The 11773-nt window shown below is 40.5% G+C and overlaps 1 protein-coding gene across 1 annotated transcript; it reads left to right on the top strand.

The window, feature by feature from the left end:
* The first annotated feature begins 1529 nt into the window (after positions 1–1529).
* LOC115783432 (ninjurin-1) lies at positions 1530–10306 on the top strand. The gene is made up of 4 exons (XM_030734250.1): positions 1530–1622; positions 1662–1748; positions 6343–6577; positions 10161–10306. Exons 1-4 carry the CDS (start codon positions 1530–1532, stop codon positions 10304–10306), a joined length of 561 nt encoding a protein of 186 aa, XP_030590110.1.
* Positions 10307–11773: the final 1467 nt, after the last annotated feature.

The raw sequence follows: 11773 nt of genomic DNA, 5'->3' as shown, positions 1-11773 counted from the left end.
TTTCCTGTAGTCCTCTCGGTAGTTAACTTAAACGAACAGCTGTTTGCGCCTGTCATCGCCTTCCACCACCGTTTGGTTAGAGCACCGGTGAGGTACACCAAATGTGTTTCCCATTCAGTTCGCTTGGCTCCACGCCCCTGGTGAGGACTAGAACGGGGGGAGGACGGTCCGTCCAATCACACGTCGCTCTGGGACGCCACAGAAAGCCTACTCATCATATTGTTGCGCTGCCCAACAGAGAGTGACACGGGGTGAGACAAAGACTGATTAGAGTCAGTGCAAGTAAATAACATAGCAATTAAAAGCCTGTGTTAAAAAAAAATAAAAAATCTCACGCCCTTTGCAGACTGAGTCACGTGTCTTAACTCCACAGACTTCTGTAGAAACAAAAATTTCTACAAAGCATAACAGTTATTACTGATATTGTGTCACTATAATATAATAATTACATGTGCATCAGTAGCTCTGTCACGTAGTCTTGGCTATATCCTTGCAGGACCAGTCCTCTCTACCCCTACAGGACATTTTGCCACTTTGGTGCAGCCTGCATCTGAGGTGTAGCAGCCCTTTGCGCAGGACAATAATGAACAGCAGCAGCAACAGGTTAAGCGGGACCGAGGTGAGATATTTGAAACCATTTTTCATGATAGGAAAACGTAAATCCTCTGGTTTATGTGGTAGTTATAAAGTAGTCTATAGGCTAAGTAGTTTGATCTTACAAATTGCCGTACCTCCATGCGTAATAAATGAAACAAGCATCAAGAAGCATTATCTGCCTAACAAGAGCATTCTTGCTTTCTTGCGTACAGTTATACAGTAGAATTGAGAAAGTGTTAATACAGTGCAAAAATGCAGTGGGAAGATAGATAAGCTATAAGCGCAAAACAAGCGCTTGGAGATAGGCACATGAATCAGCAGTAGGGAAATTTAGTTGTCATGCAGTCAGTTTTGTTTGGGGTAATTTTTGTTGCAAGAGTTGTTGATTCACTGTCGTGGTCCTTTTTGTAACCAGAGTTTTTGGTTGTTACTTTTAATGTAAGTCGATCATGTAAACGTATCCACCTCCTGCGGTTTCTGCGGCTTTTCTCATGTTGCATGTCATCTACATGAGAGGCGCATTCAGAGGTGCACACATTTTGCAGCACAGGAGTGGTGCTGAATGGGACAAATCCCCACAGAAACAAGGAAAACAGAAACATTTGAACAGAGATCTTCAAGTCTGTTGCAGGCATGCTGGCTCAGATGACAGTCTGGTGGTCTAGCTTAGGACTGAAGTATTGTTGGTACCTGAATGACCTGATAAACAATGAATGCCCTCCTTTGTTTCCAGTTCACTGGTTTAAATGCACACACAGTTTTACTTTTATATTACGTAATCCTGCTTCATGCCACAGCTGTAAAGCTAACAAAGTGATTACTATTGTTTATTTGGCAATTGAAGCTGCCATCTGAGAGTAGTTCAGTTCTGCATCCAATGTGCAGTATCCACTTTTACAGGGCAGGAAAATGGACTTCACTCTGTTATCTGCATGGTCACTGTCTTAATAGAGCCATTTAATTTCAGATGTGTGTGTGTGTGTGTGTGTGTGTGTGTGTGTGTGTGTGTGTGTGTGTGTGTGTGTGTGTGTGTGTGTGTGTGTGTGTGTGTGTGTGTGTGTGAGTTTGAGGAAGAGGTAGGGGGAAGAGAGACCCTGGCAGCCGCAGATACTTCCTTGCAACTGTCAAAGCTCAGCCAGCATTTGCAAAATGTAATACCCTTACGCTCGATAAAATGAGCAATTGATCTCATTTACATTGTGTCCTCCACCAGCGTGAGTCAATATAAGTATTTTCAATCCATGGCTCTTGCAGGGTGAATATCTTACATGCAGACTCTCCGCATGCTTTTAATATCCCTGCCTGCCTTTCACTGAAATTTAAGACCGCTCAGATGCAGGGTCAGATTTCAGTTTCTTTGATAACCAGTAGATTTTAAATTGCAGCTTTTCTCTAAATGAAAAAATGCTTTTTTTTTTTTGTTGCTTTTTTTCTTTCTTTTTTTTTTATTCACCGAGTGCCATAGCTGTATAGACCACACTCAGAAACAACCATGTTTGCTTTGCTCTGTGTAAGGCTGTAAAACTAAAAGCTCTACAGAGATTCATGGAAATTAGATTTACAGTTGGGTCGATTGTCATCTGGAAGAGGGCCAGAGTTTGAGGTGAGTGAGAGAGGAAGGCTGCTGATCGAATATGATGGATGGAGAGCAAAGAAGTGCTTATGCATGAGGGGGGAAAAAACAAAAAACAGAAGTAAGGGAAACACTCACTCATGCCGTCAAGAGTTAATTTAGCATTTCATCCTATAGCTGAACTTGAGCTCAGTTAACTAAATAATTAATGTAGGGCTTTACTGTCTTAAGTATTGTCTTGCTTTGTTGCTGTGAAGAGCTTTCTGCACGTCAGACACAGAGCTTAACAATACAAGGTTAAAGGCATGGCATACGCTGAGCAACTGACATGCGGGTCCTGTAATCAGTTAGTGTGACGACATGGGAAAAGTTTTGGGATTAGGTGTACAAGCGGAATGAGTTCATTTCATGTCTTTGGAAATTAGCCAAAATGTCCATTTGCCTTTGAATACACAATGAAAAATGGATTTATTAGGTTTGAAGTATGGGTTAAATCACAGAAATTTCTTTTATTTGTTTTTTTTTTTTTACCCCAGTTGCTCCTTTATATTCAGGTTGAAAAGTAAACTAATGTCAGATTTTCTCTTCAGTGCTGACTTTATCACTCAGTATGCATAAATGTTATCATGGTTATTATTGTCCATACTCAGTTTAATGTGTACTTTTTCCTTTGCATTTACATTTTATTCATGAATTAAAACAGGATTAAAACAAATATGTGTAATAGAATAGGAAGTAAGGATGGCTTAAAATGTATTTATTTATTTAATTCATGTCTTAATGTCCCATTTCATTTAGATTGTTTAAATTAGGGAATTTAATTAGTCAGTAAAGCACGCGGGCCAATATTGATCATTTGAAGAGGCCCTATATAAATAATTTATTGAATATCTGGTTTCCTTTCTCATATCCACATTGTATTGTTATCAACACCTTACAGTAGAAAGCAGAATAATGTTAAATATTACTACATGATTTCATCTGTTATTCAACGGTGGAGAGTTAAGATCCAAACAACTCTTTTATCTACCTTGCTCCTTCTCTCCCCTCGGTGTCTGTCCCCTGAGTCTAATTCAGACTAGAAATGCACTGTGAATAATTCATCACAAAAATCAGCACTGAAACACAGAACCAGTACAGCAAAACTGATTTAATGAGAAAAAACATTTGTTTTTTCAGTTTAGATAGCAATAAATCTGGTATGGCAGGATGACTGACAAGCACGGGGTTTCTCTGGGAGACAAAATTCTTTGCAAATATGCAAATGTATGCTGCATTTTTTTTTTATTTAAAGTATTATTCAAATGAAACCTGGTTCACGTGCATTCTCAATGTAGTTTTTTTTTTTTTTTTGCTGTTGTTTTATTTGTAGCATTTTCCCTCCACACTTAAGGCTGTTCAGTGTGACATAAAATAGCCTATATTCCCTATCTTTTTGTACTGCGTGTCTCCTTTGCTGTCATTAGTTGTTGCTGTGTTATGTTCCCAGCTGTATGATATGAGTAGACGGCAGGATTAATTGTGATAAATAGCTCAGGCAGACTGAGGAAATGACCTTTAGATTTGGCCTACGCACATGTCAAAAAGGAGGGGTTCTTTTTTGGAAAAAATCATCTGCTGCGTTTCTAGACATAGTGACTCCATGTTTCCAACCTGCGATCTCACAACAAGCATTATCTCACTGTGGTCTGTTGACTCTAGGATAAAGAGCTGTATTTGAAAAACCTGTGTCAGTGTTTGAGAGCAGAAAGGCTGACCCCGAGACATCATGACAGTATGCCATTTGTGGCATTTGGAACAGATCACAGTCACAGGTCGCTCCACCAAACCACATTGCTTTCCAGTGAAAATGCATGTTTTGCTCCTCAAAACATGTCGTCCTAAAATGTGCTGTAATTCCTTGTTAACAAGGTGTAACACAAAGCACTACAGCTTTGAGTTAAAAGGATTTGGAGAAAGCCCGTGGAAAGATTTTTCGGAGATTTACAGGATGCTGTCAAGATGTCTCTGAAGTGCTCACGTGAAGCTATGATAAAACATGAAAGCTAAACTGATAAGCAGACGGCCACATGATGAACTTGGCCAGTGACACATGTAATCCATCCATGTCCTAAAAAGCAGTGACTTATTAGGAGAATTAAACATGGCTTGTTCAGCAGTTATCACAGGATTGGAAAAAAAAAAAAACAAACCAAAAAAAAAAAAACAATTCATCAAAATAATTACTGCAACCAGAGTAACAGCTCATTACCAACCCCATCAACCACACCTTCTGTACAGAGTGTACTTCCCCTCATGCTTCAACTCAACCCATCCCAGCCCATTGCTGTGAATCTCTTAAATACATTGTAATTCAGCTGTAGCCTGCTCTATGGTAAATTAGAGGGTGCAGCTTTTCTTTCCTTTCTTTTTGTCTTTATCCCTGGAGGAGAGGGAAGACAGCTCGCACCACCATTGCAGTTTTGGTTAATCTCAGACAAACTGTGCTCTCCGCAGCTGCAGGGGATTGTTGTGAGAAAAATGGAAGATTTTTAGTGTTCAGGAAGAGACTGCTGATTTTTTTTTTCTTCAAACAAAGAGTTGGTATTTAGGCTTTGGCTTGGACACCACTGAATTTTAAAAGATGATTCTCAGGTGTGATAATCCAGATGAAAATGTATTTTCAGCATTTTAAAATAGACAGGCTAATCTCTTTTCCAGAACCATCTGGTCCAGAGGATATGTATGTTTGCATACATACTCTGTAGTACAGAGTCCACTGACATGAACACACAAACACACTGACAACTGAGCTAATCTATTGTTGCATCATCCTCACCCACACAAGAATCAATAGGTTACACAATTCAGAGTAAAACTAACTCTCTTAAATGCTTTTGGTCATCACCTGCTGATTAATCATAGACATGAATTATCATATTTATTCAGCTTCTTCCTAATGCCCCGCTTTATTGTTATCTTCTCAATATTCATTTTAATTCAATTCAGTTATATAGATCTAGTGCCAGTTCACAACAGCAGTCATCCCAAGGTGAGGTAAATATCGTACTAACAAGGAAAGAGCTCTCTTTTCACATGTAGACCCTCTGGCAGAACAAGGCTCAGAGAGGGGCTGTCATCTGCCATAATCAGTTAGGTTGTGAAAGGAAAGAGAAGACAGAAAAGAGGATCATAGAGAGACAATGAGACACAAACAGGACAACACAGAAACTAAAGCAGAGAGCAGATAAGAGTTAACAAGATGCAGTAGTGGCCTATGAATGCACAGGAAGTGAAAACAAGGAGAGTGAAGGAGAAGTGCTCAGTGCATCCACCAGCAGCCTGGGCTAATAGCAGTATAACTAAGGGAATTTGATGCAACTTTTCTCAAAAGAGAAAGTTTAAGGCTTGATTTTAGAAAGCAGAGAGGGCATCTGTCTCCAGAACCAAAACTGAGAGCAGGCTCCATGGGAGAAGGTCCTGCTAGCTGATGGCTCTATCTCCCAAAAGCACAGGTGTGAATACAATACTGATACTGTGTGAGGTAAACTGCTGTCATATGAAAGCCATTCTGCAGCTAACCATCATGCTTCAAGAAAATATGATACGGGCAGAATATGACTGAAGGGTCATACTATCACTTCAGGGCCAGTTTATTTACAGACACAAGCAAGTGAATCATTTGACTGTTTTGATTTAGAAAGTCAACAATAACTGGAATAGAGGGCAAAAAGTGCAGAGCAGGCTCACAGAAGCAGTATAAATGGCTCAGAGCTCAATGACATATGACACTAGTGAAGAAGAAAATATGCAGACTGAATATGACCATTTGGAACTGTTGGCACAAACTGCATGGGCTGCCTTGTTCATGTTCGTCATGTTTTAATGGCACTGTTACCAGATTTCCAGTATCTCTTTGCTGTACTAATGGCTCTGCCTTCAAAGGTCACTCTTCTGTATTGGCTGCGTGTTGTGCTAATTAGGTCAGAATGATAGCCAGATCCTCACCATCAGTGCACAGGAAGCAGAAAATTACTGCTAGTCTCATCAAAATGATGCCTTGCTGTTCTGTTGGGAGAACTAAACGCAGGGCAGAGCATGCCTTTCTGCTTGTTTCCTGGCATTCTTCTTTCTGTCATTATCTGCATGCCATAAACATTATCTCTATGCCAGTTACTCTCTTCTTTCCCCAGACCACCCATCCAGATGCTTGGCCCAGAAGCCCAGCCCCTCTGAACATGAACCACTATGCCAATAAGAGTGCAGCTGAGAGCATGCTGGATGTAGCTATGTTGATGGCCAATGCCTCCCAGCTAAAAGCTGTCCTGGAGCAGGGGCCAAGCTTCTGCTTTTACACCCCCACCATCACTCTAATCAGCATCTCTCTGTGTCTACAGGTCACAGTTGGGGCCCTGCTTATCTTCATAGGTGAGAAAATAAACACAGCCTGAGGCCTTCTGGTATATCAGAAGTGTCTTTGTTGTCTGGCATCTTGCATCCTTTACTAGCCCGTTTCATCCTTCATCTTCCAGCCAGATTAAAGCCCTCTATATGCCAACTTTTGCCCTACACTGCACCCCACCCTCCCCCACAAATGTCAAGTCTACTGACTCCTGACAAACAACCTATTAGTAGCTGGATTCAATCTCTATAGCAACCAGGACTGAGAGGTCAGAGGGTTCAATAGGTTTTACTGCTGACATCAGCACTGCTTGGAGTTGGGAGAGGTGCTGTGTATGTGTGTAAATGTGCCAATATAAGTCAGCGTGTATGTCTTTCCATGTGTTGGAATAAAGAGAAAAGCCCAAATAGTGACATCCATTCATGCAGCCAGGGATTATGAGGATGTCTGCTGATATCTGAGGTTGACAAATTGATGGGCCTAAATGAAAATAGTCAGATGAGTTGAGGTTAGATGTACTAATGCTTTTTTTGTGACCCAGTGAACAGCAGGTTAATGAACTTTAGCCACTTTAGAACTTTAGTCACAATGACTCAGCTTTTAATGGATGAGTAAATAAAGTGAATTTTGTTTGGTTAGTCTGAAACTAACTACCCCTTTTATCTTATCTACCTCCTCTCTGAAAGTACTTAAAAAGATCTAAAAATAATCAATTATGAATCAGATATTTCAGGGCACTCCCAGATGAATATTTCCTCCCCTTGCTGCTTGAATTTCTACAAAATGTTTTATACCATCATCATTGTTTTAGTATGAGTATACAGTATACTCAGCTATTATTAGCTGTGACATTTGCACATTGAGCTATGCATATGAAAGCATCACATGTCAGAAAGACACATTCAGCATGTGAGAATCATCACCCATACATTGCTCCTTTGACCTCCTGCACCAAACTTAAGCAGCGCCCCTCATCTTCACCAGAATATCACACACATTTTCTTCTCATTACTCTTTTCATTCCTGTTCCTTCTCTGACTCTTCTGAACCTCTATGGCCTCTCCTTCCCTAGCCCCTCTCGTCCTCACATCCCTCCCTCCGCTTTGGATCCAGCTCTCTCTAATGGAGCCAGTGGTGCGTGATGTGAGCGGCCTACATACCGGCCACCACAACCCCACTCCAGTCCCCACCGAGCCAGATTAGATATACACACACACACTCACATCACAGGCGGGGTCCTTACATGGTTTAACCTTTGGTAATTGCCTACAAATACACACATACATGGAGATATGCATGACTGCTACACGCCCATTTGTATGAATATGCTTTCATGTGAACATTATTCACAGACTAGTCCCTGTATTGCTGATGACAGCATTGTAATGTGTTTGTCACAACACAGATGAGCATTTTGTATATGCCAAAATGTTATTAAGCACAAATGAAATGACACAGTTGCATGTAGGAAATACAAGCTTCCCCTAGCTTCAGTTTTCTTCCCCTGTATTGTTCTTTCCCTGTGCAATGAATCTGATGCTTTTTTCTTTGCCTGTGTAACAATCATGGGTCCACAATGCTGAATGTATGGTCCATGCATTTAAACTGGACTTCTGCTTTTCATTATTTTCTATCATACATAACATATTACAAACTTAGTTCAAAAAACATTAGGACGCTGTGTATAATGTAACTCAAAACAGAATCCAATGATTTGCAAAGCTCATATACTGATATCTTATTCACAGTGGAGCATAGAACACACCAAATGTTTTAAGTGAGGAAATGTATTATTTTAAGAAAAAATATTGCCTGCTAATGGCAGCAACACATCTCAAAAAGTTGAGATGTGTCTCTTTTAACACCAGTCTATAAACGTCTGGGAACTGAGGAGACCAGTTGCTGGACTTTTAGGAGAGGAATGTTGTCCCATTCTTGTCTGAGAGAGGAGTCTAGCTGCTCAACAGTCCTGGGTCTTCTTAGTCGCATTTTTGGTTTCATGATGCACCCCATGTTTTCAGTTAATCTGGTCTTTAAGCAGGCCAGTTCAGCACCTGAACTTTTTATTTATTAATTTTTTTTACCACAGAGCCATGTTGTTGTAATAGATGCAGCATGTGGTTTAGCACTGTCTTGCTGAAATATTCAAGGCCTTCCCTGAAAAGGGTGTCATCTGGAGGCCCGTGATCTTCAGGCCCTCCTGAGGGCCTGAAGATCACGGGCCTCTAATAATGATTTTTGTCCTTATCCCTTTTGCACAGGGAATTCTTCAGATTATTGGAACCTTATGATACTATTATGTATTATAGATGATGAGATATTCAAAGTCTTAACAATTTTACATGGATGAACATTATTTTGAAATTGTTCCACAATTTGTAGATGCAGTTTTTTGCAGAATGGTGAACCTCTGCATATCTTTACTTCTGAGAAATTCTGAGAATGCATATCCAGTCATGTTACTGACCTGTTGCCAGTTAACCTAATTAGTTGCAGAATGTTCCTTCAGGTGTTTCTTTTTAGTACCACCTACGTTTCCAGCTTTTTTGTACCTCTATCCTGACTTTTTTGAGATGTGCTCTTGTTGCTTCCATCAAATTTAAAATGACACAATATTTTTCATGAAATAGTAAAAGGTCTCAGTTTAAACATTTGATACATTGTCTGTGTTCTATTGTGAATAAAATATGCAAATCATTGCATTCAGATTTTAATTTACAATTTATACAGCATCCCAGCATATTTGGCTTTGAATTTGTAAACATGGCCACCTATTTCCAAGGTACATGGAGAAGAGCAAAACGTCCAAAAGGTTGAAGCTCAAGTAACACCATTGTTGCTTTTCAGCCTGGAGCCTTCATCAGAGTCCCAATGAGGCTCCAGGCTGAAATGCAACAATGGTATGGTCATCACAGAGTAGAGTGCCCACTCACCTGCTGTTCAAACCTTGTGTTTGCAAGGGGAAGCCAGTCAGAAGAAAGTTGGCAAAAAGTAAGAGAGCTAACGGGGCTTGATTCAGAGTAAATGATCTGTAGGGCTGCACCAAGGTCTAGTATAAAATGAACAGGGATGATTTTGAACTGTGAAAGTTAAAAAGAAAGAAATAGCTGAAAATTATTTCAAAAGGTTCTCTTTAAGTGGTGTTACAAAGTATATTGTGACACATTTGTAGCTAGTTTTTCTTTTTATATATATTTATTTGTTTTTAAGTATTTCAAACTTAAGTGATTTAAAATAAAAAAGTGGGGAACATGATATAGAGCACAACAAAATTACAGTCTAATCTGTAAAAAATGCCACATTTATTCTTTTTCTGTTGATTTTAATAGATTTAACTCTTTTTTCCCCCCACACTCATCTGAGCTTCCGGTAACTGTTAAATGAAAAACTGAATTTTGCATTGTTTCCTGATATACTCCTGTCATAAAGTGTTAGATATTCATAGGCATAAGACCCTTCTGAACACAGAATTAAGTAAATATGGATTTGTGGTTGACAGTAAATCTGTGCACCATAATGAGTTGGCTTGAGTCCCTGAACAGAGTAGGTTGTTGTGTAATTAGACATTAGCTGAGTGTGTGTTTGTGTGTTGTCCTGGTTTTGTTACAGTTCGATGGAACCTGAATGATGACCAAAAACACTGGAGGCTGAACTTTATGGAAAACTTGGTCACAGGTCTGGTGTTCATCGTGGTGGTGGTCAATGTCTTCATCACAGCTTTTGGAGTCCACCGAATAATCATAGCAACTGACTAAGAACACACACACACACACACACCACACACACACACACACACACACACACACACACACACCACACACACACACACACACACACAGCTATGAGGGTGCATGCTTTATTGTCACCCTCTTTCACTGCCCCCCTCTCCCTTTTCAAACAAGTATTTTCTCTCCTGCCTTACTCTGCAGTTTGCTCCTAAAAAAAAAATCCATGTGCTCAGCATGTTTTCGGTCCTCTCCTCTTCCTACCTGACCTTCACAATCCCCTACCTGACCTACAAACACAGTGACCTCTCCAGGCTCTCAGAGAAATTTCCACTAGAAAGCAGCTCAAACAAAATACACAGCTGTTCATTTACCAGAAAATCTTTGTCCTGCATGGCTGCAGGCACAGAGAGAAAATAGCGAACAAGAGAGAAACAGCCATAATGACAAAAGGGTCTGGTACGTAAACAACACAACATTTGTTCTGAATGGACAAACAGGAAAGTGGAGACAGCAGCAGTTGGGCCCATGTGACCTCATGCTGTCTGTCTCTTGTGCTGTCCGACAGTGACCCCAGGCACTAGCCAGACATGGATACATAGTCTTACACAGAGAAAACTGAACACACTTTAATTTTTAATTGAGGCAATGACGTTTGATTAGGTTTGATGAGTGTGCTGAGCACATGTATGCAGCACACAGGGTGTACCTCATCCACCTCAAAGCCCTTGCCCACCTCTGCAGCTTTAACTTTACTGTCAACTCTATCCCGCAGGCATCGTGCCTAACATTCAATTATAAAAGTGTTTGGTTGTGCTGTGAATCTCCCTGCAGTGAGCAAAGCTGGACTTTGTTTGTGGTTCTTTGGACCAGAAGTAGCTGGTGAGTCAGAGTCAACAGAGCACAGACCCCGGCAGAACTACTTGTTAAAATGGAAGCCTTAATTAGGCAGCAATGCCACTGAAACCCCAATTAGAGCACAAGCAAATACTCATTTTATACACTTGAGTGGTTTGACATAAATATTCAGTAAAAGAAGCTTGAGCCTGTTTCATATAATTATCAGCTAAAAACCTTAACGGCATTCATGCAACTATCTATCATTTCTTCATTGTGACTGTGAGGAAGCACCTTTCAGATGGCAAAGCAACGTCACAATCTCATCCTTTTCCTCCTCCACAACTATCATTGGTAGCCGTGGAAACGGTCAAACTGAGAGCCAGATTGATGATACACACAGCTTCACTTGGAGCAGATCTGTAGACTGATATATACATAATGTATATCCATGGCTCCTATTGCTCCGTCTCCAAACCAGTCTTGAAGTTTAACAAACTGACTCTGTGGGGGCCGCGTATCAAAGGATGCTGATGATCAACGAGCACTTTTAGTTCCTTTGAAGCAAGCGTATTAATAGCTCTCTCGTGGGAATGTGGATGCCAGAGTGTGAACTGAACAATCACTCTGGTGACATTTCCAGCCCCCTTTAGCACCTCC

The sequence above is a fragment of the Archocentrus centrarchus genome, chromosome 7, assembly GCF_007364275.1.
Source record: "Archocentrus centrarchus isolate MPI-CPG fArcCen1 chromosome 7, fArcCen1, whole genome shotgun sequence".
NCBI classification, from domain to species: domain Eukaryota; kingdom Metazoa; phylum Chordata; class Actinopteri; order Cichliformes; family Cichlidae; genus Archocentrus; species Archocentrus centrarchus.
This window is presented reverse-complemented; position numbering and strand designations above follow the sequence as displayed.